General features: G+C 44.4%; 1 protein-coding gene across 4 annotated transcripts in view; it reads left to right on the forward strand.

Annotated features, from left to right (window-relative positions):
- The window catches only part of CCDC160 (coiled-coil domain containing 160), a 252,281-nt gene extending 226,620 nt beyond the window's left edge, over positions 1-25,661 (forward strand). For all 4 annotated transcript variants that reach the window (XM_085607901.1, XM_085607903.1, XM_085607902.1 and 1 more), the window contains one exon: positions 16,507-25,661. In XM_085607901.1, the coding sequence (XP_085464027.1) occupies positions 16,530-17,495 (966 nt within the window). In that variant the 5' untranslated portion in view covers positions 16,507-16,529 and the 3' untranslated portion in view covers positions 17,496-25,661. The remainder of the gene's footprint in view (positions 1-16,506) is intronic.
- Positions 25,662-26,072: the final 411 nt, after the last annotated feature.

Here is a 26,072-nt window from a genome sequence, read left to right on the forward strand (position 1 = left end):
CATAATACCCATTGAAGACGTTCACTATAATTTCACTATCATCACCTAATTTCATAAATTATCTTTTATAGCTGTATCTATATTTACTGGTTAAGCTCTGCCACAGTTTTGCCTGGATGCACCCTTCCACTATACCATCTAGATTTCACTTGCTTTCCCAGAAATACCACCTTTCTGCCCTTAATGCTTCAAAATATTAGAGATGCAAAATTGAACTCCCCCAGCACGTTTCCATAGCCTGTCTGCCCAACTGGTAACTGAAAGACCGGATAACATGAGTCGTCTGTTTTGAGATGCATACTAATTGCTTCTAACATGAACCTCAAACTCAGTGGAGTAAAACGAGCTGGCACTGTCGCTCCATTGAATAGGAGTCGGGCAGGAATGCTGAATTAAACTAGCAAAGTTGGGAGGAGAATGGGACTACAACAAGTATGTGCTCTGCGCCATTGGTGGCATTAATTGCTAGACAATGGTAGCATTGTGTTGGTGAGGCAGGACTCTCCTTCTTCACCCACCCAATCTCTATTCTGCTCAGGTTGGGGCATTCCTTGCGGTGTCCTCCATGTACTCACCCCTAGAAGCCAGCTCCAGTGTGCACCTACCATTCTTTGGCACTGAGGGGGAAAGTAGAGGAAACTTTCTTGAGAGTGACCAATGGATGGTTTGCATCAAAGCTCCCTCACGTCATTTGTCCAAGCCTGAGAAAGTGCCGGAAAAGTAGAACACATGAGGAAAATCTTGAATTCCAGGGGAGGGTCCTTGAACCCCCAAACTGGGACATTCCGTTTCCTTGTCCCATATAACTTTAACAGATTTTCATTGTAATCCTCAGCCAATTTTGAACTTTTATGCATAGGCCTCATCTCATCCTTCCACTCCTAGACTTTTCTCTTTTCACCTTGGCTGTTCTGTTATTTCCATTATGATTAGTAAAGGTTTTACACACCATTTCCTGCCCCTTGCTCCAGCAGTGATGCTTCAATATGTGTGTTCAGCATCATTGTCTCCCCTTTTGGAGTATTATCTTTCTTATTCCAGTGAAAGCAGAGTTAAGTTTCTCTCGCTAAAGGCCCTCCTACGCTTGAACAAACAAGCAACTCTAGGTAGACAAAGATATCTACTGACTATCAATCTTAGTTTTTAAAATCTGAATCGTAGAATCTCAACTGCTGGAGAAGATCTGCTCAGTTCTGCTCACACTCATAGCTTTATTTTATAGCTCACACTGCTCTACTAAGTAGTTATGCACTGCATGAATATAATATAAAAATCGAGAATTGATTACTCAATAGAATCCTTGAGTTTATTTCAGAGGGTATGCTCTTATCAGATTACACATGCATATGGTAGTGACCATGGTCAACAAATAATGGAGGTAAATCTCCAGTGTGGTAGACATCAGAAATGAAAAAGCCTTCCTTGTGTGAGTAAGAGACTGTCTTGGTCGGAAGACTCAAAAAATTCAGTTATAAAGACAGCATTAAAACTGGTCAGACAATGCTTTACCAGTCATACGCTTACTGTAATTCGAAAATGGGCACTTTTGACAAAGGAATTAATGGCTACCTACACAGCAAAAAATTATAATACGAGCAACTTGACATGAAAGAAAATGTAAACTCTAAAGTAAAGTTATCCCTAAAAAGGCAAATTCTGAAACAATCTCGTAATAGAATACTGAAACAAATGAATTAAAATGCCCGCTTATCTAGCTCTATATTCCAAACTAATAAATATAAACAAAGTATTGATAAAGTTAATTTGGCATGAAAATCAACTATAAAATTCATTCGGACATGTGCTGGATCATTATGTATTAAGATGCAAACTTGTGGTAAACAGTAGTTCTATTGTGCAAACAGGCTATAAATGTGCATCAGTAATTTCCATTGTAAACAAAATAACTTCATTATTTACATTTCTTATTGTTACCCTAGCAGCATAGATACTAAATTCCACAAGAAGCCGTACCGTTTAAATAAGCAGAAAAAATGCATTCAAGATTTCTCTTGAAGCCATGGGATTTGATTATGATACTTCTTGAACAGTAGATACCAAACATTTTTCGGCAGCAACTAAAAACTTTATCAATTGTCATAGCAGCGGAATCGACTCGCCAGATGAACAAAGAATAAAGGCCTGGCGAACCAATCTGACCGCAATCTTCAAAAATAGTTTTTTTTTAAATATGCGCCGTATTTTAAGTAATTGGGGACACACGCACAGTATATGAAATAAAGATAGTCCAACGTTTGGGCAGAATATCTCTCAAAACTTTTTAACAAAGCCATACAATCATCAATTCTGCCAGAGTCGTGGAAAGGCTCTATAATATCACCTATTTATAAAAGCGGGGATTGTCTTCAACCTAGTAACTATCGTCTCAGTACCTTACAAGATAAAGATGTAAACGTTTTGCTGGACCACTCTTGACAGAACTAACGGAATGGGCAACCACAAACCATAAAATCCCGCCATACCAATCCGGTTTTATGAACGGGCTGGGAACAATGACAAATATTGTAGTTCTTTCTATTTTAATTGATTAATATAAAATAATGAATCGGCCACTATATCTATGCTTTGTGGATCGTAAATCCGTTTTCGATTATGTGCATCGGCAGACTCTTTGGAGGAAGCAGGACAAACTGGGAATACCAACTCCCCTCCTAAAAGCGATTCAATCGCTGTATACTCCCACTTGGATTAGAGTCCGAATAGGTGATGGTTCAACCCTTTCGAGGGAAATCCCTACATCTCAGGGGTTAAAACAAGGATGTGTTCTCGCACCATATCTGTTTAACTTGTTTTTAGCAAATTTAACATACTGCTTGGATAAAGAAAATGTTCATCTTCCCAAACTAGCGGGGCAAAATATATCAAATTTGTTATAAGCCGATGATGTTATACTATTAAGTCAAACTAGGATAGGATTACAATGACTTATAAACGCAGTTGCAAACTATTCACTGGAAAATGGTATGTAAATAAATGAGGCCAAGACTAAGGTAATGAAAGTAAACAACAGGAAACAGAAAATTTATAAATATAAATGGTATTTGAAAAGCAGCAACTGGAGCAAATAAAGATATATAAATACTTGGGTGTGCTCTTTGATGAAAACTGCACTTTTCAGCAGCAAAAGAAGGATATCGAGAGGAGAGGTAACACCTTAATCATGGCATTTCGAACATTGCAAAAGTCCTTGAGTTGATCAAGTTACCTTCATCTTCTAAAGGTAATAAATGCAAAACTACTGCCAACTATTACAAATGGTAATGGAGCATTGTGTGGTAGGGACTCTGCAGCTTTAAATAATGCAATTTCAAAAACATTTAACCTCCTTTTTCGCCTGCCAAGTAATGTATCGGCAGTAAATCAGGTTACAATTTGGGATATCTAACCAGCTTATTGCAAGAAAGGATCAGTATATAAAAGTGTGGAAGAGAATAAAATCAAACAGATCAAACCCAATGTGTCAATGGCTTTTGCAAGAATTACAAGCAAATCCTAAATTACAGTATTGGAAATATTTACAACCGGCTTTAATTGAGTATTCAGCACATGAAATTTGAGACATGAACATAAGGCCAGAGTCCTTTAGCCCCTTCGCTGCTAGGCCTTACCCCATCCCTGTGCTAAGCTTTTTTTGGGCTATTTGGGCTAGTTTGCGCTTAGGCCCCTGTAACGTTTTGTCCACATAAGGTATCCATGCCAAATGTGCGTCCTTTTCTTCCAACATCATGGGGTTTCTAAAGGTACCCAGGGTTTGTGGATTCCCCTGGAGGGGATCCAGAAGTTAGCCAGAGTACAGCTAAATTTTGTTTTGTTTTTTAGAAAAATGGGAAAAAAAGTGCTGCATATAAAAGCATCTGTTTTTTCCCCTGCAAATGGTATCAACAGAGGGTTTGTGGGGATGAAATCACAATTTTCCCGGCTTTCGGGGACTGACTGACTTTCAACAGAAAACCAACATTTTTTACACAGGTGTGGCATTTTACTGGAACATAGCCTATTTTTGCTATTTTTTGTGCTTTCAACCTTTTTCCAATTAATGGTAGAAATGGGTATGAAAGCAATAATGGATCCTGGACATCTATACATTTTGGAAAAGTAGACAAAATTCTGCATTCAGCAAGGGGTCATTTGTGTAGATCCTTCAAGGTTTCTTTATAGAAACTAACAGTTGAATATAGTCAGTCAGTCAGAAAAACTTTATTTCGTCTATCAGCCATAAAAGTTCATAAACACACAAAAAACATAAAACTTATACAATAAATACAAAGGAACTAGTACATAATTGAAAATGTATGTTTAAGATTGCTAAGTTGACGCTTCCGTGGTACGACGGGGGTATTGCGCTTCCGGACATTCGACGCTATTATTGGGCCACCCAGTTGAGCGCGATTAATCATGGTTTCTATGGTCCGGCTCTAAGCCCCGGCTATGCCATGGACCGATGGTTGCTGCGCGGCGGTAATTATCATAGAGTGTTGTACTCTCGGGCGCTGGATTCGTCCCTCACGGGGCCCACTGGGGTGGCGGTGCGCGTGTGGAGGTTGGCGACTGACTCGTTGGGCTGGAAGGATAGGCTCGCCCTAGCTACCCCGTTGTTTGAATCTGAAAAATTGGGGAGGCTCTGGCATACGAAAGGTTTTGATAAATGGGACTTGATTGGAATCTCCAGGGTTGGAGATTTGCTGATTAAGGGGAGGGTGAAGTCCTTTGAAGAGCTGCAGCAGGAGTATGAGTTGGGGAAATCCGAGTTCTTCCGCTATGTTCAAGTGCGTCATGCCCTGCGATCAGTTCTCGTAGACGGCGAGAAGGTGCCTGAGTCCTCTCCATTGGAGGATCGGATCCTCGACGGCCATATGCCAGAGAGTACGATTTCTCTCATATATAAGAAATTGATAAATGTTCGGGCGGACCTGCTGTTGGGGCTGAGGGACCAGTGGACTAGGGACGGACTCAAACTGGATGACGAGGATTGGCAGTCTGCGGTCTCCTCTCCTAAGGAGGTCGCGATCCCATCACGTCTGAGGCTGGTGCAGCTCAAAATACTCCACAGAACCTATGTTACGGGACCAAGGCTGGTTCATATGGGATTTTCTGAGGAGGGTTTATGTAGGAGGGGCTGCGGTATGGTGGGTACCTTTATGCATATCGTTTGGGAATGTGGCATTATCATGGAATTCTGGAGGAGAGTCCATACGGTGATGGGGGAGGTGACGGGCATTGTTATGCAGCCGGAGGCGCGGTGCTGTCTCCTGAATGTTTGGGGGCCTACCGATCACGATGAGGCACAGACCCAGTGGGTGACCCTGGGTAATATGGTGGCTAAGCGAGACATCGCGCGCCTGTGGGGCTCTGCGGGTCCCCCCACATTGACTGCGTGGAAAGAAAACATGGACTGGAGTATGCTAAGGGAAAAGACAGTATATTGTGCTAGAGGGCGCCCCCGGAAGTGGCACGCCATTTGGGGGAGGTGGAACCAGTATAGGGGGGGCATATGTCTTGCCCCTGATTTGGATCCACCCGATGAACAGCTCTCTCCTTAACATTCTTTCCAGCTTTTGTATATGTATCTGATTGTTAGTTGACTTTTTGGGCCTCTGCTTTTCCCCCTTTTTCCTCTTAACACAGTGTTGTGACTGTTAGACGAGGGGGGTCTGCTCTCCCCTGAGGGGCAATCACCAGTGGTATTCAGTGTCCTTCGCCTTGCTGGGGTTTTGTGTGAGTTTGTGTTTATTTAAAATAGAACCTTTTCTGCTTCTCCTCTATGCACTGTGGACGTTTCTTTGTTCCGCTTTCTCAAAGCTGCCGAACCTCCGGGATGTCGGCTGAATAGCTGTGTCCATGTTTTCAAAGAATAAAGGTTTTCCAAAAAAAAAAAAAGAAAATGTATGTTTAAAAACATACAAACATGGTTTAAAAAGGCACTAAGTTTAGGATGGATAGTATCACAAGGTTTACCTTAATATAATAGTAAACGTCTCCTGGTTAACCACATTGAAAATAGGAATTTAGCAATCACCGTGACAAATAGGGGAGAAGAGTCATACTTCAGTAGCCTGAACAAATCTCTATAGTTCCTAACCCCCATGTTTTTTGCCAACTGGATAATCCATTTTCGACGGGGGATTTTGTAGGCTGCACAGAAGAATATAACATGAACCTCTGATTCTTCTTGATCACCACACCCAGGGCAGGTTTGGCTACTAGAACCAGCCCACTTATTCGTTCTTGCAAATAGCGGGAGGGAGCCATGCCTGAATTGTATATATAATTTCTTGGCAATGACCGGGTGGATCAGATCTAATGCAGGCTCGAAGCTATAGCCATTTTTAACTTCGAGGAATACCGAGGTCAAGTTGGGACTATGCACTGATCTGAAAATCTGGATCCGATTATGATCCTCCAAGGTTTTTGCCAGAGATTTTTTGGAGGATAAGGGGCATGACTCCTCGGGTGTGAGCCAAAGGTCTTCTCTCCCTATTGCCCTCAGAGATTTTTTTACAAATGCTAACCAGGGAATGGAGCCTGATTTTGGAGTAATCAAGATAGATCTCAGTTCCTCCCGAAATACAGCAAGTTCGGGAGTGCTCCATAGTCGGCGCCAATACATAACTGGTCTTGAAGCGACCATATCAGCAATGGATTGTATACCCAAGTCCATCCTAAGCGGCTGCATAGGAGTGCTCATAGGGAGTGCAAGTAATTGTCTAAAAAAAAGGTTTTCTGACTTGGTTAAAATATCGACTTTATTGTGGCCCCATAGTTCCGCACCATAGGCCACCATCCCCCTTGCTTGGGCTTTGTATACCTCTACCAGGGGGCTAATCAACTTTAATGGGCTATTTTTGTACATCTTTATAATTCCCCCAGTTATCTGTGCAAATTTAAGGTTTACCTTTGAAATCTGGGGGCCCCAGTTCATTTTATTATTATTAAGAGTCAAGCCCAAGTAGTCAAAGATGTCCACCCGTTCTAAATGCAGGCCGGCTAGTTTTGGTGTAGGGCGGTTTGTGATGTCTGCATGGAGGACCATATATTTGGTCTTACTCACATTGATGACTAAGTTCCTTTTCCTGCAGAATGAAGCAAATCCGTCCAGGACTCTTTCCATCCCCATGGGCGTCCTGGACAGGAGCAGGGTGTCATCTGCAAACATTAGTGCAGGTATTTTCCTGCCCGCCAACCTAGGTGCATCTATATCTTTTATGGTCAGTATATCCTCAACCAACCCATTTAAAAAGAGAGAAAAGAGGGTGGGGGCTAGTACACAGCCCTGCCTCACTCCCTTCTCTACTCCAAATGGGTGCGTAAGTTCACCATTTAGTCCGAACCTTACTCTAGCAAAAGTATCTTTGTGTAATCGCTCCAGTAGGTCGCAAAGATAAAGGGGAGCGCCCATCCCCTTTAGCAGCTCCCACAGCTGGCGACGATCCACCATGTCGAAGGCAGACTTTAAATCCACAAACGTGAGATAAAGGTTGCCCCCTTCTAAAATAATAGATTTCCAGTGGATCATCTGTAGCCTAAAGAGTTGGTCCACAGTTGACATTTTGGCTCTAAAGCCGACCTGAAAAGGGGTTAAGATGTTGGAATCGTCCATCCATGTCTGCAATCTTGCTAGGAGGACACGCGCAAAGATCTTTTGGGCGACATCAATTAAGCTAATCGGCCTATAATTTGCCGGATCTAGGGGGGAACCCTTTTTATGAATTGGTATGATCTCGGCACCAGCCCAAGTAGAAGGTAGCGGCATTCCAGCTAAAATTGCGTTAAAAAGGCCGTATAGATAAGGAACCCAGATGTCTGGCTCACTCTTATAAAGGTCACCAGGGATCCTATCTAGGCCTGGTGCTTTATTTGGAAGGACTTTGCTAAGAGCCACTTTGACTTCATTGAGAGTGCACTTTTGAGGCATTCCCTGGGTATGAGATATAAAAACATTGGGGAGAGGGGGAGTATGGTTTGCTATAAGTGGCTTGAAGGCGTATAGGTCTTCAAAATAGCCACGCCAGATTTGTTCCCCAATGTTGGGTTGGAGTGCTTGTTGGGAGCATGACGATCCGGTCTTAACCAGATTCCAAAACGACCTTGAATCCCTGTTCCTCAGTGCAATGGAGATCTCACCCCACCTATTTGTTTCCCAGTCTTTTTTCGCTTCTTTGGTGATTTTCCTGTAATGAGCCCTCGCTTCCTTAATTAGTGTGTTGTTGGCATTCTTAAGATTTGTCAATAACAGAGACTTGGCTTCCCTACAGGATTTGTTATACCAGGTGTTGTTCCCCCTCGCGGGAGCCTTGCTTCTCCTATTTTTCTGACAAAAGTGGGACTCTAGAATACGACAGAGTTCTGTGTGGGTTGCTCTTATCATATCCAGATCTGAGTGACCCTCTATCGAGTTGGGTCCACTCAAAGTCTTCTCAAGGAGGGGATAGATCTCAGTATACATAGCACTAAGGTCCCTTTGAGATTGAGCGATCTTCTCCCATCTGACTCTACGAGCACCACTGGCTTTAACCATGGGGGCTAAGGTGGAGAGATCATTAACAGGGTGGGGGCAAATAATAAAACCTTCCAAAATTGCTACAGTGGGATTGTGGTCACTTTCACATCGTTTCTTAACTTGGAAGTCCAGAATCCTAGGCCACAGTCCCATACTGAGCATTATATAGTCAATGATGGAAGATTGGCCATTTCTTTCAAAGGTGGGGTTGCCTGGGTTATCTGCGGGAAACCAACCATTGCATGCCCTTAGCGAGAAAGTCAATGTTATTGAAGTAAGTTGAAGGACCAAGGGTGTCCAGGCCTTCGTGGGGTAGGTATTGGACAGGGGGATGTCCCACACTTGGTCCTCTTCCTGGGAAACTGGGCAGATTAAAACATTCAGGGGTTCATAATGACAGTTAAAATCACCACCAATTATAATATGATTGGTGTTGGTGAATGAAGTCAAAAGTGTCTCAAGGTTAGTGAGTGTACAAGACACTTGGCCATAATTCACTGGGCGGGAGTAGATGTTAATCAGGCTTAGATCCTGATTACCCCGGAAAGACATGACTAGACACATGATATCGGGTGAATCAGTGATGATTTTCCTGATTGCACATCCCAAATGTGTTGGCACCCAGATAGTCAGCCCACCCGATGGCCTCCCCCTTTTGGACCTCACTGCAGCTTCCCAGTAAGTGGCATACCCTATACGATGGTGGGGCTTCAATGCCCAGGTTTCCTGGAAAAGGCAAAGATCATGTTTATCAATAAATTCCCCCCAATCAGGGGAATCTAGCAAGCGGGATAATCCCGCCACATTCCATGATAGAATTTTCAGCCCCTCAACCTGATTAATAGGGTGGTTAACGAGGTCAGTCCGGTGGGGAATAGAAATATTTCTCCAAGGGGATACCTGGGTTAGCCCTAGTATGATCAGAAAGCCCTAGTTCATTAGGAAGCCCTATGGAAGTCAGGTTGGTGTGAGTGATAGCAGGGTGGAGCACGCTTGGCTTTGGAAGAGATGGCTCCACTATGTTCAGCTTTATTTGGTGATTTGTCCCTTTTGTACAGCTTTCATCCGGGTTAGTGATCGGGGTCAATACAAGACAGCTTCCATAACCCCCTTCAATGCTCAAGGCAGTCTCGACTTCCCGGGCTTTTTGACATTCATGTTTGAGGGAAGCATGAGAATGAAAAAGAGCGACCCCGTTCACCCTAGTGTTCATCAACGTTTGCATTGGGGCAATAGGCCCGGAATCTGAGTCGGGGATGAGTCAATCGACTGAGTCCAACAGGCTAAACCTGTTATGGCAAGGTATGTTAAAATATGAGGCATGTCGATCTGCCTCTGGAATTCCACTATAGCCATAACCCAACCCCACTCTTTCCCCATGTAAGTTTGCTGTGACCCTCCTATGATTGAGTACTCCCAGTGGATAAAAGTGTGATAAAAAAGAAGTTTGAATACCATCAACCAATTTGGGCCAACCCCCCTCCCCCACGTATTTTACCACCCTTTTGTCTCTAAAGTTTACTAGAATACAGTCTCCCCTTCTAGATTTCTCGCCCCGGCCTACCCAAGATATTCTACGTACCATCATAATTTCCCCATTTAAATTAGGTGGCAGAGGTCTATGTTCATTCAGCCAATGGATTACCTTGTGCTTCAAGGACAGGTATGGTTCGGGTTTGTGTGGAGGGAGTTCAGGAACGCCTGTAAGAACCACAACGTATGGACTGCAATCTGGGGGGAGGTCTATTCTTTGTGAATTCCCAGAGTTAAGAGAGGTATTTGGGGCAGGATTTACAGGGGGAGAGAGTATAAGCTGGTGAGTGGGGCAGGCCAAACGGCCGATGTCACTTGTGGCTTCAACCTGTTGTGAGAGAAGGGGAAGAACAGACCTACCATCGTTGATAGGGGGAATATCCCTTTCAATTGGGGGTGGGTTGCGATTAAGAGAATAATTAACACCCTGCTCACTTGATCTAGTGTTAAGTGAGGTGGGTGGTTGATGACAAGGTGCCTTTTTGACTGAATCAGCAATCGCCTCCAGGTTGGGCTGGATAGTATCAGTTATCAATGCAATTTTGCCTTCTAGGATGGTTAAACGCTTGGTTAGTGGGGACAGGCTCCTATCAATTAAAGATGCCATTTTAAGCCAAAAAGCATCCTGGGTCAAGCCCCACAAGTCTTCCTTGCCGGTGGTTATAGTGATAGGGGTCGCTACGGGGTCCCGGGTTGGAGTTCTAGGTGGATCGATTTCCTTCAAAGAAAGGTTAAGATCTAAATTAGGGTCTACCATGCTTTTTAGTTTTTTCCTGTTAGGGCATCTCATAGAGACCCCTTCGCGTTTCTTCCCTTTCGTAGCAGGTGGCTTTACCCCTAAACATTGACTTCTCACACTCCGGTCCGACATGGACCTTGTTGTGGCACAATTAAAGATAGAAACAGAGGGAGGAGGTTCGGTCGATAGTAAGTTAACCTCTGCAGATCTTATAGCGGAACCACTGGGTATATTACAGCCAACAGAGGGGGCTGACTCTAATAATGATGCCTCGTCTAGTGAAACATCAAGACGCACGGGCACTGATTTATCAGGGGAGGGGGCGGACATTATGCCCCCCAGTGAGGAACGTTTCCCTAAAAGGGGGTCCAGGAATAACCTGCGTTCAGTAGCAGCGATTTCATAGGCCAGGACATTACTTGCACGGGTAATAAAGTTGTCCAGGGTCCCTGCCACAGAACATCCCTTGGGGGCCAGCCTCAATAGTCCAGTGGCCATGGTGTTTTTATCTCGGTGAATACTGACCAGTGGACGTGCCCAACCCAACCTCGTACAGTCTCGAACGGCCTCAAACGGCCCGCTCTTTGCCCGGTCTTCGCCCCGAGCTTCGTCCTGCACGCGTCCCGCTCACGCGAGAACAGGTGTCGGTTAAATAGGCAGGGGGAGGAGTCGGGAAGAGGAGCCAGGTGCGGGAGATGAGTGGACAACAAAGCACCTTGGTCCTCGCAGTCCCGTGCGCGAGGAAATGTACAACAAAATCCCTGTGTCTTTAAAGATGAAGTTCGTCCCCAGGCGGCGGTCACATCTGCAATGAAAGCACAGCCGGTGAGTACAGCAAAGTCCAAAGCCTACGAGCGGCTCCCGCGAAGCGGGGGCCGCGAGGCGTAAAGTACTTGGCGGGGGAGGAGCCAGGAAGAGGAGCCAGGTGCGGGAGATGAGTGGACAACAAAGCACCTTGGTCCTCGCAGTCCCGTGCGCGAGGAAATGTACAACAAAATCCCCGTGTCTTTAAAGATGAAGTTCGTCCCCAGGCGGCGGTCACATCTGCAATGAAAGCACAGCCGGTGAGTACAGCAAAGTCCAAAGCCTACGAGCGGCACCCTCGAAGCGGGGGCCGCGAGGCGTAAAGTACTTGGCGGGGGAGGAGCCAGGAAGAGGAGCCAGGTGCGGGAGATGAGTGGACAACAAAGCACCCTGGTTCTCGCAGTCCCGTGCGCGAGGAAATGTACAACAAAATCCCTGTGTCTTTAAAGATGAAGTTCGTCCCCAGGCGGCGGTCACATCTGCAATGAAAGCACAGCCGGTGAGTACAGCAAAGTCCAAAGCCTACGAGCGGCTCCCGCGAAGCGGGGGCCGCGAGGCGTAAAGTACTTGGCGGGGGAGGAGCCAGGAAGAGGAGCCAGGTGCGGGAGATGAGTGGACAACAAAGCACCCTGGTCCTCGCAGTCCTGTGCGCGAGGAAATGTACAACAAAATCCCCGTGTCTTTAAAGATGAAGTTCGTCCCCAGGCGGCGGTCACATCTGCAATGAAAGCACAGCCGGTGAGTACAGCAAAGTCCAAAGCCTACGAGCGGCTCCCGCGAAGCGGGGGCCGCGAGGCGTAAAGTACTTGGCGGGGGAGGAGCCAGGAAGAGGAGCCAGGTGCGGGAGATGAGTGGACAACAAAGCACCCTGGTCCTCGCAGTCCCGTGCGCGAGGAAATGTACAACAAAATCCCCGTGTCTTTAAAGATGAAGTTCGTCCCCAGGCGGCGGTCACATCTGCAATGAAAGCACAGCCGGTGAGTACAGCAAAGTCCAAAGCCTACGAGCGGCTCCCGCGAAGCGGGGGCCGCGAGGCGTAAAGTACTTGGCGGGGGAGGAGCCAGGAAGAGGAGCCAGGTGCGGGAGATGAGTGGACAACAAAGCACCCTGGTCCTCGCAGTCCCGTGCGCGAGGAAATGTACAACAAAATCCCTGTGTCTTTAAAGATGAAGTTCGTCCCCAGGCGGCGGTCACATCTGCAATGAAAGCACAGCCGGTGAGTACAGCAAAGTCCAAAGCCTACGAGCGGCTCCCGCGAAGCGGGGGCCGCGAGGCGTAAAGTACTTGGCGGGGGAGGAGCCAGGAAGAGGAGCCAGGTGCGGGAGATGAGTGGACAACAAAGCACCCTGGTCCTCGCAGTCCCGTGCGCGAGGAAATGTACAACAAAATCCCCGTGTCTTTAAAGATGAAGTTCGTCCCCAGGCGGCGGTCACATCTGCAATGAAAGCACAGCCGGTGAGTATAGCAAAGTCCAAAGCCTACGAGCGGCTCCCGCGAAGCGGGGGCCGCGGGGCGTAAAGTACTTGGCGGGGGAGGAGCCGGGAAGAGGAGCCAGGTGCGGGAGATGAGTGGACAACAAAGCACCCTGGTCCTCGCAGTCCCGTGCGCGAGGAAATGTACAACAAAATCCCCGTGTCTTTAAAGATGAAGTTCGTCCCCAGGCGGCGGTCACATCAAACAAAATTCAGATGTGTCCATTGCATTTACTTCCTACACAAAACCCTTGTTCAGAGGCAAGCTAAAAGCTGATTTTAGGAAGTAAGATTTTGGTTGATGGAACTGCAGCAAAGCAACACCGCTTGCAGATTCCCCATTTCGACATTCCCATTACACGAACGCAGAAAAAAGGATAGCGCTTGAATATAGGAAACATTGAAAATGATTTGAAAAAAAACAGCCATTTGTGCCAACATTTTCACCTGTAACTTACTCTAATTATGACAGATGTTTGAAAGCAGTATACCGTTACATCCGCTGGACCTTTCTGGTTGTGGGGATGTATAGGACCTGTAGGTTCTCCAAGAACCAGATGAACCCTGAGCAGCATCTTGCAATGGTTTTTTTTATTATGTACCGGGTATATAGCAATTAATTTGGGAAAATATATATAGTGAAAAATCGGGATGAAAGACACCTATGTATTTCGGAAATTGGGGCACAATATTGAGTTTAGAAACAGTAGCTATTTGCACATTTCCAAAATTGTGAGTACCCATACTAGCATGAGAATTATAGGACATTTTTCAAAGTGACTTCTTTTTTGCACATTGTCTTTCATTTGGAAGGCAGAAATGCATCGAAAGTCAATAGGTAATAACAGTTGCTCTACAACCCTGTGTTACCCTAAGTCTCCCGATAAAAATGGTACCTCACTTGTGTGGGTAGGCCTAGTACCCCCGACAGGAAATGGCTCAAAACGCAACGTGGACACACTTCATTTTTACAGTGAAAACAGACAGGTTTTTTTGCAAGTGCCTAACTGTAGATTTTGAACCCTAGCTCTGCCGGCAGCTATGGAAACCTAGCAAACCTATACATTTTTGGAAACTAGACACCCAGGGGAATCCAGGATTGGGGTGACTTTTCTGGCTCTCAACAGGTTCTGTTAGCCACAGTGGCGGCTGGTGAGTTTTGAAAGTGGGAGGGCGTGAAAGTTGGGGGATGAGCGTGTTATATCGCGGGTGTGAATCCATGCATGTGCTGAGGTTGAAAGGGTGCAGCAAAAAACTGTGTCTTCTTAATCATGGAGGGGAATAAAGTCTAGGTGTTGTATTAAACACAAGTGATAACCATATATTGCATTTCGATCACCAAAACCCTTTTATTTTCAGCATTCTAAGGATCACACATCAAAAAAGGGATTGGCCTTCGGTATGCTTCGGGCAGTGACGTACTGTATGTAACGGGCACATTTTCATAATTGGACACTTAACTACCGGGAAGAGCAGAGAGTAACTGTTTGGAGTGATGGGGGGGGGGGCGGATAAAGGAGGCGCTGTGCTTGGATAAATGACCCTAACAACAGACTCACAGCCACGAAGGCTAGGTGTGGTCGACAACAAAGCTATCAGCTTTGAATAAAGATCATATGAAGAATAATTTCTCGACAGTTTCAATTTGGCAACCATTTCACCCATGAGTAACTTTCAAACAAACAATTAAAATAAAACATTAAACTTACCTGAGTGAGTGCGGGGGTACCGCACCGCACCGCCTCCGCTCCAGGCCGGTCACTGGTGAGTCCTCGTGTTCGTGCTGCAGGAAGCAGGCAGATTCCTGCTTCCCTGTCCTACGCAACGCACTACACACACCAATCAACAATCTGGTAGGCGCAGCAGGCGAGCGCCCTAGCCGAGACATCTTGTCTGGGTAGAGAACAAGGGAGAATGGGCGGTCCCGCTCGAGGGCAGGGGGGGGGAGTGGCTTACCCACTGTTGTGGGTACTGACTGTTTGGTCGGCTCCAGGACGGACCAGACAGTCAGTACCCACAACAGTGGGCAAGCCACTCCCCCACCCCCCTGCCCTCGAGCAGGACCGCCCACCCTCCCGCCCCCAACCAAGCACAGAGGCACTTCTGCTTTCTCGCAATGCGAGAAGGCAGAAACATAAATGGTCGTTTTTACCATTTATGTTTCTGCCTTCTCGCACCGCGAGAAAGCAATGGGGCAACGCCCCAACGGGGGAGCCGCCACTGGTTAGCCAGAATCCCCGGGGGGAATTGAGAGGGGAACTGCCCCGATATGCCCCCAAGGGGCGCAGAAAGACTGTGGCTATTAGCTTGGGGTGGGTGCATTAGTATGCCCGTTCTGGGCAGCCCCCACCCAAGTGCAAAAAAACTACAATATTCACTTAAACTGACATGGGGTTGCAATGTTATTCTGCGTTTGACCACCTATTGCCCTGTTCATTTGGACGCTCTTCTTGGTAATCCATTTCCCTTTCAGACATTTTTTATACTTTTGATAAAAAGAACAGACGTTATTCATTGGCTTTACTACAATGCTTTACCCTGAAGAAGTCCACTGTTTATTGGACGAAATGCGTAGGCTGGCCTTATCAGCATTTTATTAGAAGTATCAATAAAAGAAGAAAATAATGGAATTCATGAAAATCCGTTGTGACTAATTCTCTACATTTTTTTGATTATCTTGAACTTTTTTGTATGTGGTGCACCTCTGGCTATAATGTCTGTACATATTTAAAACTGGAAATCATATTGAATGGCGAAAGGGATTATGTTGTACGTAAACACTAACGATAAACAGAAAGATACTCCAACTCCAAGAGCAGCAAAGACTGTGATACACCTTGAATGGTTCGTGAGATTTTTGCTGTTAGACTTTTATGGTATGTTCTAATCAATGAATACATTTGCTGCTGTCTTTGCAAGGTGCTGAAGAGCTGTGTTACTAATTGGCCTATACGATTAAACTGCCTAATTTTACACACTGCTTTTCCCTTTGGTTTATATATGAGAGGCCTTCCTTTCAAATCGGCAACACTGTCACGTGATCAAATGCCATGTATGGGAGATATGAAGTAAAATGCCTGACATCCCACCTCAGAGGTTCTCGTCTTATAATCAGTATGCACTAGTAAAAATGACAAAGTTTCAACTGCTTCATAAATGCTGAAATGCTTTGTTAAAGAGGGCATGGAAGGCAAATTCGGCACAACCATGTTACTAGCAGTTTCTTTTGTCTGGAGTAGTTCAGTACCCAATTGTTGCGGTTGGCATGAAATGTGTATTGACTTGAGGGTATACTAGAACGCAGGAATACCTTTCCCATCTGTACATTTTAAAGTTTCATTATGCAGGTTCTTCTCAGTGTCATGCTTAGAAATGTCATTGTATAATTGTAGCCACAGGTCTAATGTGTTCTGTAAGTAACATTTTTTTTTCATCTACAGGGCACCAAGATCACACATGAAAGATGGCCAGAGAAGAACATTGGGTAGAGAGACTGTTTTCCCCGCAGTTTACTGTAGAGGACTTTTTAGAGCCACCTGGTGAAGATACCATGACCTTTCAGAAACGATCTAAAGAAAGAGCAAAGAAAGTAGAGCGAATTTACAATTTGGCAACAAAAAAGATTCAAGAAGAAGAAAAGCGAAAAAGAAAGGAGTATATTTCCAAAATGATTGTTCACGAGTGTGAACCAAAATTACATGAAAAAGACCCAGACAGCAAAAATATAAATACAGTATCTAAAAGCACCTCGCTCTATTCAGGGGATTCTAATTTTGGTAGCGGCACAGAGGATTATGATGATATATGTATCTGGAAATCAAACGATTTGGCCACTCTTCGGCAAGAAATGAGAAAGAAGCACTACGAATCAAAAACTCAAAACATTCAGCTAGTCAACCTGAATTCAGAAATAGCCGTATTGAAAAATAAACTTAAAAAGACAGAGGAAGCCTACGAAAATCTACAACGAGCGATTGCTCTGTCGAAACGTAAATCACAGTGCTATGCCCTCCATGTACAGCAATTGGAAAAGGATAATTTAAAAAAAGAACTTGAACTTCAAGCTGTAAAGGAAGAACTGAGAGAAAAATCTAAAAGTGTTAGTAATTTAAGTAGGGACCTTCATAAGGCAAAAATTGAGATTCAGAGCTTGGTTCTACAAAATAAAGATCTCCAAAAACAAAGTATTCAGTTAAAACAGCAACACGAGATTCAAAATGTGGCATTCATAGAAAAAGAGAAACTGCAGTACAGTTTGCATTTAAGAAAATTACACCAGGAAATGCAAACCATCAGGGAGGAAATGAATAGAGAGAAACTGCTGCATGCTCGAAATCTTAGTGCATTAGAAATACTGAGAAAACATTTTTCATCACTCCCTACTTCTAAACCACCTGATACTTTTAAAGTACATTTTTTGCAAGAGTAAAATGAAGCAAAATACTTATTTTTCTGTATATAGTTAACATTGCCTATGTAATAAACAAACTTATTGAAAACATGATGTAAATATACTTGTCAGAACCGCTTTCAGAGGACCACAGAGCAAGCAGCGCCGTGCCTCCTGGGCCCAACCATGGGGTTGAGGAATTTCTATGAATCCTAACTAACTGGGCCAAGTACTCCTAATGTATTTGAGTCTCCGTGGTAGACGTGGATGAGCAGTCCAAGGTTCCCTCGGGGGTGGGAGGTGGATACAGATTTTTGGACAACGGCTCACAACTCGGATCATGCAGCAACAATAAATCAATACCCAGCCAAATACTCACTTTTATAAAAGATTTTTTTTCTTTAACTATACTCAATCAAAGGAAGAATAGGATATTCATAATCAAAAACACGTTTCCCCTTGAGGTCCGAGCTCTAGTATATAAAAGGCAGTTCCGTACCCCGTTCTCTTTCCTTGCAGTGCAATTGGGGTTATTTCTCTCTTCACTGATGGCCATATCCAGGGAATGCTCAGCTAGCTGTTCATTTCTCAAGAGTCCACTCTGACTCTTTAAAGTCAAGCCAAAAGTGTCTGAGCAGCACAGTGCTTCTAGCAGAGAGTCCACGTGTAGGCCCAAAACAAGACTTAACCACTCCGGCAGGAGTGAAGTGTGGGGATTGTTGGAGTGCACCCCGTCCACAGGAAGTCATAGCAGTGCCACTCCTGATCAGGTGAGTCGGCTGCACGTGGATTCAGCAGCTGCACTTTCCATCACGGTTGTGCTTCGGCAGTTTTCCTGCACTCTTTGGAGTACATTTCCAAGTTCCTGAAAGGGGTTAGTTGATTGCGGTGTTCCTGTCCTTGATCCCAAGCTAAGTTGGTGATGTTCCCATGGTCCTCACTCATTCTACGGGTCGGGTCAATGACAGTCCTCATTTGCTCCCTGTGACCTTGCCGTTTACTATTGCTCACAATTGACGGGCTCCTACCCAATCAACACAGTAAGAGTACTCCTGGCAGCCCCTATGGGGTTCCTGCACAGCTGCCACGCAAGGCTTTGACCCTTAACGCACAGAAATCTTTACCATAGTAGCTCCTCCTGTTGCGCAATCTTTGGCCCTTGCCCTCAACTATCTTCACAGTAGCCTATCCTCTGGCATATGGGGGTCGCCGATTCTGTTCTGCAGACAGTTAATAACCCGATCAGTGCAGCACCTGTTTTCTCAGACCTTGAACCAGGAGTCCACTTGACAGGGTTCCCCACTGGACCTTGCTCCCTCCAACGCTCTCCTCTGCTCTTCCTCATAGGGCACACTGGTCTTGGCAAACAGTCAGTCAGAGTATGCTTTATTCGAATTTCATTCATAAAAGCAGAATACAATTACAGTGTTCAATTACATACAATAGATTAAAAATAAGATTAAATTTCACTCAAGGGATCGATACAAAACATACGTTGGCAAATTTCTGACTTAATAATAATGACCCTAGATAAAAACATTCTGTTATATTAACAATGGATGTTGTTTGTGTACTTCAACAAATTTCTGACTTAATAAAAAACCCTAGGTAAAACATTCTGTTCTATTAACAATAGCTGTTGTTTGATTAAAAGCAAAAAAAAGAAAAGTAGGAATAAGTTTAAAAACAAAGTACAGGGAATAAAAATGCAGAAAAATAGCATGGGAGAGAATTGTCAAAGCACTAGCAGTCTCTCCCTAATCAAGAGAATAGTCAAACGACTAGCAGTCTCTGTCTAATCGACCAAGCCCATCCTAAATATTTTGCAGTGGCTACAGAAATCCAAGTCGATGTACTGGTACATATGATGCGCAAAGCTACAGTACTACTAGTTGTTCCTAGATTTTTGCACATCGGAGCTAGCCAATTACGCCTTGGTACCGCATAGAGTTTGCAAGCAAATAAAAAATGTCCGAGAGTTTCTTTGTTAGTGCCACAAACAGGACAGCCATCACAGGATCCCACTTCCCACTTGGATGTCAAAGATTTGAGGGGGAGTGCACCTGCTCTCAGCTGAAAAAGGAGCTTCCTGTCTCTGGGCCTTGTTATAAAATCCCAGTATGGTTCTAAACAGGGATACATCTTGACCTCTAGGAACTCTCCGGTCATGGTGCCAGCACTGGAGCTGCTCCAATGCCGGCGGGCGACCCTCTCCCAATAAATGATCTTTAAAGTAACTTTAGATGGAAAAGTAGAGCTCACCGGATCATCCCAGAGTGAGCTCAAACCGAGCTCAGACAGGGACATCCTAAGCGATTTTAACCATCCAATTTTGTGATGAACATCGGTTCTTATAATGTCTAAAAACCCTTCAGCATAGTGAGAGAGCGTAGGAGTTGTCCATAGCCTGCGCCAATACAAAATCGGACGAAGTTGAGCCAAATCTAGGATGGCTCTTCTGCCCAAATCGTATTTAAGGGGCAACAATGGGGTGCTTTTAGGGACGCCTGTTATGGCCCTGAGAAATTTGTTCTCTGAGGATTGAAGACCAGCCATCTTCTCATATCCCCACAGCTCGGCGCCATAAAGTGCAGATCCTAGAGCTTTTGCTTCGTAGACCTGTAAAACTGGTTTTACAGGTTTAGTCAAGGAATTTCTATACTCTGTACAAATAGCACCAGCCAGTTGCCTGTGTTTAATTGTAGCGATATCGATATGATATATGCATGCCCAAATAAGTCAAGGTATTCACTACCTCTAGCGGTCGATCATTTAAAATGATTTTTGATTTAAAGCTGCGATGGGGGTTAAAAATCATAAGCTTTGTTTTGGCAGTGTTTACCTCTAGGCCATACTCGCCACAAAATTTGTCAAAGATAGACAAAGCACACTGCAATCCACTTGGAGTTTTAGATAGGATGAGCGTGTCATCAGCAAACCTTAAAATGGGGATTTTAATCCCAGCTAAAAAGGGAGCATCCACTTGTGCAGAAGTCATGCGTGTAACAACATCATTAATGTATAGTGTAAAAAGGACTGGAGCCATCGAACAACCCTGCCGGACTCCCCTCTCAACAGGGAAGTCCGAGGTTACTGAACCTAATCCCCCCCACTGGATTCTGGCATAATTGGATTCGTGAAGCCTCATTATCATGGATAATAAATCACTAGGAAGACCCTGTTTCTGGAGGACCGACCATAGCTTGGATCGGGGAACAAGGTCAAAGGCTGCCCGCAGATAGACAAAGGCCGCATACAAGCTTCCTTTACCTAGCACCACCGTCCTCCATTGTAGCAAGGTAAAACGAAAAACCTGGTCCACCGTACTTGTAGATCGTCGAAAGCCAGCTTGGAATGTCGAGAGGGCATCGGTCTCTTCCGCCCAATCCAGGAGCCTATTGACGATCACACGTCCCACGACCTTTTGGATGGTATCTATGAGGCTTATTGGCCTATAATTACTCGCCAGGGATCGATCACCCTTCTTAAACACAGGGATGATTACTGCACCCTGCCAGGATTTTGGAACTGCTGCACCCAGAGCAATAGCATTAATGAGATGATGGATATACTGACACCAACGCTCTTTGTCGTTTACAAATAAATCAGCTGGCACTCCATCAAGACCGGGGGCACGTCCACAAGCAACAGTGTTAAGGGCCGTCATAATTTCACCAAGACCAAAGAGGTTTACTTTTGGGAGATCTACTCTGATTTCCTCGGCCAGGTTAGCATTATTTGGTGCAGCATACTGATTTTTAATTTTTTTTATCCATTCTGCTTCTGGAACGTTGTTATGAGGGGACTCGGGGGAGCCTGATTTACCCCATCTAACAATGTGTCAGAATAACCGGGAATCCCTTCTATCACTAGCTGCCTTTAGCTCGGTCCAATGATGTTCGTCCCAAGCTTTTTTAGCCTTAAATATACTATTTTTATAATTCTTTCTGGCAACTTGGATTAATGCTGTTTGCCCCCCCTTAATAGCTTTACCAAGAGCAAGTCGTGTTTCTCTACACTCTTCATTATACCACTTAGCAGGCTTTGGGGCTCTGTCACCTTTATTTTTCACAGGTTTAAGGAAATATTCCTTGATTGTACAAAAAAGGGAATTATGTATTCCTTCTACCTTGTCAGAGCCAGTGCTAAGTGTTTTACAGTGCTCTATGGCTGATATTGCTGTGTCGACATTGCTATTGATGTTAGCAATAGCCTGATGGTTATTTGCTACCTTTTCCCATCTTAATCTCCGCATATCATTGGTGGGAACAATCCGGGGAGGGGCGGACTCAGAAGAATCCGTGGGAGAGTTGATATGAGACCACCATTTGTGAGTTAAGCACAAGGGGTTGTGATCACTCTCGATCCTCCCTACAACCTTCATATCACATAGCAAAGGCCATCATTTTAGACAACATAACACATAATCAATTCTACTGTTATATCGGCCATTGTCAAATGTGCTTGTCCCCTTCCTGTCTCCACTAGTCCTACCGTTTAGGGCTCTTAATCCCTTTTCATAGCACAACGGGAGGGAGCTCTAGTTTAGGAACACCCCATTGTCGATCCTCCTCATCACCAAATAAATCATCATCACTTGTCAGGGGTTCAAATGTTCTATTAAAATCACCCGCAATGACAATATTGTTATTCGTGGATTGTATATCGAGAAGACTGACCAAGGCTTCTAAAACCTCAGACCTCCCTCCCCTCTTACTCCGGACGTAAACATTGTAGATATCCAAAGTTCCCAATTTATCTAAATCCAATCTGATTAGTTGAATATCCTGATTTTTAGTGTCAACAACCTTAATGGCCAACTTTAGAGATTGGCGAACCCATATTATTAGGCCCCCCAAGGGTCTACCCCTAGGTCCTTTTAACGCAGGGACAAAATAATTCAAATATCCCTGCGCAAAACAGGGTTCACATGACCAAGTCTCCTGGAATATGCATAGATCATATTTGTTAACAAAACACATCCACTCCACAGATTCCAGTTTGGAAGTCAACCCTGCGATGTTCCATGAGAATAAATTCCCCGTTAATTCCTGAATGCTAGCCAGGTCGTTAGCAGATGTTAGAGGATCAGGGGCAATAAGTTGATTGGGACAATGCTCTGCGCCTACTACCAGTGGTACATTCCTTGGCTCATTAGAAAGGTCTTGGCAAACAGACAGGTGCTGGGGCTCCAGGGCAGGTGGTCTTGGTTTTCCTAGGTGATGTCCCCTCACACAACAGGGATACTAGCAGGCCCAGTCCAGGTCACAGGCAGAAGTCTTGCAAAGCTTCTCTTACTCACATAGCTTGTTAGCTGCTTGGCAGATTACAATTGTTGGTGTCTCAGACTCACCTTATAGTCCATAAATCCAGCACACAGTCACCACTCCTGCCCTGCAGAACACTTCATATCCAACCAATAAGCACTCAGCAGTGGAACTTTAAAAAGTGAGTTAGCCTGTAGGCCTGAAAGGTTAAGAAGGACCTGTTCACTCCTACAGATCACTACATGGTATGCTAATACCACAGCCCTCTTGCTGCTTAACAGTACAGACAGTAGCCTTCCTCCACAGATTAGGGTAGCACTTTGAGTGCTTCTCCCTGTGCAACAAGAACGCAATCTGTGAGGCCTGTGTCATGGCGCACATGCATGATTCATGTTTGTCTTTGACAGCTGAAATCAGCATTAGGGACCCCGACTACAGCACTCGGGCAGGGGTACATGTCCACTACTATGAAGAGGACCTTTCCATCCCAACAATACTAATGCTAGTAAACCCTACATTAAACTAAAAGTAATTTGATAATTAGCCTCTTGGCAGCATCATATGCTGCATTTTTTTTAAATCAGATTAAAAAAAACAGTTTTTGGGTCATCACTTTACATCTATGCACACATAAGCACCTATTTATCTAGTTCATGAACTGATGGGTATGGTTCTAATGAGTACACTCTTTGAGTTACTTGGTTTTGACCATACCCAATTAGTTCCCAATTACTATGTACCCAAGCACCTTTTGTACTTTAAAAATTATTTTATTCTACAGCTGGATAAGTAGGACTGCTTCTAATCGTACTGAAGAACCTACTGTTGATAGCTTGGTTTTGAGTAGTGAGTACAATCCTTCTTTTTTCTGCTTACCCTTTTTTCCCCACCCATTAACAAAATGATGCTGGCTAATTGAGAGCTTTCTGTCCACTCAGATTATTTATTTTTTAAATTAGGCACCATAAAAAAGTGTTATTATTTGGAAGAAACGTGTTGTCATATCTATTAGGGACCCGTTGTAATAAAGCAAATCTTTTGAAGACGTTTGAATATATCCTTGTTCAGCAGTTCAGTGCAAATGTAAAACCCTCTTGGATGAAGAATGGTGCACATTGTACAACAGTACACAGTATTATTAATGTCATAGTCCAGGATAAACGAAGGTCCCTGGAATTATGATACAATCTCCAAATTATAATTTTGGTAAGAGGTGTTGGAGATAACTACCTATATGCCCAGTTGTGTGAGTTTTTGGGGTGGGAGGGGGCTACATACTGCTGCCTTTCTCTAGGTATATGGCCAATAATGCATCATATTTTGTGCCGGGGAGCAACTAGACCCAAGTTTTTTGGGGGGGCTGGAAGGATGGGCTAACACTCCCAGCAATGGGACAGAACAAGCATTTCCAGAGTGGGATTGGATCTATTCTCATAGCCAATATAAGAAAGAGAGGTGACAAACATTGCAATTAAAACATATTGGACAAACTTGGTATTATAATGAACATGTTTTTGTAGATTTGACACTGTTTCTAGGCTACTCAATGGGATTTTTTTAAAAGCAGATTGAGTGCGTTGACAACTAAAAAAACGGCTTCTACAGATTTTAGTCCAAAGCACCTAAGACACGTTTTTGCCAAGTTATTTCAAGACAACATCCTTTTTGGCAATTAACTGATCCCTTCTTTGGCAGGACAATTTGCGTGTGAAATATTTGTCATTGCAAGTCCAGAAAAATGCTCCTGTTCCATTACATGACTGAAGGTACAAATTAGTTTACCCAATTGTGAAAGTCCATGCTGCTTTTGTGCCACAGTCATACCAGAATCCGTTTTGGTAATGTAAGAGAATGTTATGTTCTTCGATGAATGTAGCTATTTGTTTTGACACTGATATTTCAATCTTTTTATCTAGAAATAGTTGATTATTGGCCAGAAGTTAGAAAGAGCCCTTGTTTTGAGGAAATATGAATTTTGTGATCAGTTATGTCCCCTACCGTAGACCCCAACGGCTCCATGTGCATGCTATAAGTACATGTATGTTCCCTCCAGTTCCAATTTTGAAGACGCAAATATATGTGCGTCCACCGTCAACATGTCCTCTTTCAGATCCGCCATGAATGGGTCAGATATTCCATTCCTAAGTATGAAAGGCCACCGACTTTATGTGGTTCACTTTCCACATTTTACAGATTCAGGCGAGTAGGCCCTGAATTCTGTCATCAAGCCTTTTCCTGCCTTCTGCTTCTGAAAGCTCCAGTCTGAGCCCGCATCTGTATCCATGAACTTTGTCCTACTCCCTGCGCGGCTAACGGTGCCTGATCCAGCATATTGCCTGCCAAAAACTGTATTTCACCTTCAAGATTATCTACTCCGCTCCTCATCCGATGCATTCCTGTCTAGTAGTTTAGGTAAACATTCCTCCAGCTACCGTGCAAAGGGCCAGGCCTCGCTGTCCTCATGCAAGTAATTCATAGCCCCCGTTACCATGGAATATTCCTACCCCCTCGCATCTCATGTAGACATTTAGACGCTTGTACACGCACTAACAGTCAGTATAGAATAGATTCTATCCTAGAGACCTTCCCTTTTGGATAACACAGTTCTTCAAACATAGGATATTAGATATGATTTGGGATTAGGTTGACATAACCCCCAGACTTCTGTCTCCACATGTAGAGCTAAATGTCAAGTCCCCTTCACCCTCTAGTTGCACGTCAATCACACGTCATGCGGCTGCGCGCGCATCTCTGCCAAGTATTTTTGCTGACATTGCGAAATTCTTTCATGGAACCACCCATTGTGACATCATACCTAATGACGTTCTTTAGTTACGCCTAGTTACACCCATTTTAGTTATGCATGTATGCCTTTATCTCTGTTTTCAACTGTTACGCCTCCTGCATCTGTTTCACTGTAATGTATTTTCTATAAAACTGCCTATCTGTCAATAATATATGTTCTTTCCTTCCTGAACTTTCGTGGTGATGGAATAGAAGACCCATAATTCGAATTATATTCCTTTGTATAGGAATAAAGCCCGTTCCAAACCTCTAATACCACGGATTCTGCCTCTTATTTTATTGAGCTATTCTTATTTAGTTTTCCGCATCAAATTAAGTCCCGGTAATTAAATTATTTACCACATATATGGCGCCCGAACAGGGACACTTTCTCATCTCACGCGCCGGAGGTGCGTTGCAGGCCCGGTCTCCTGTCACAGCTGGACGGACAACAACGCGTACCCACAGGATTTCCTGTATCTCCCTCCTGCCGAGCGGGGGTAACTGAGGCTGCGATCAACACCCAGACGAGGCGGTGAGAAGTGCGAAGTATCCCGACCAGAGC

This window comes from Triturus cristatus, chromosome 5_2 (genome assembly GCF_964204655.1).
Source record: "Triturus cristatus chromosome 5_2, aTriCri1.1, whole genome shotgun sequence".
Lineage (NCBI taxonomy): Eukaryota > Metazoa > Chordata > Amphibia > Caudata > Salamandridae > Triturus > Triturus cristatus.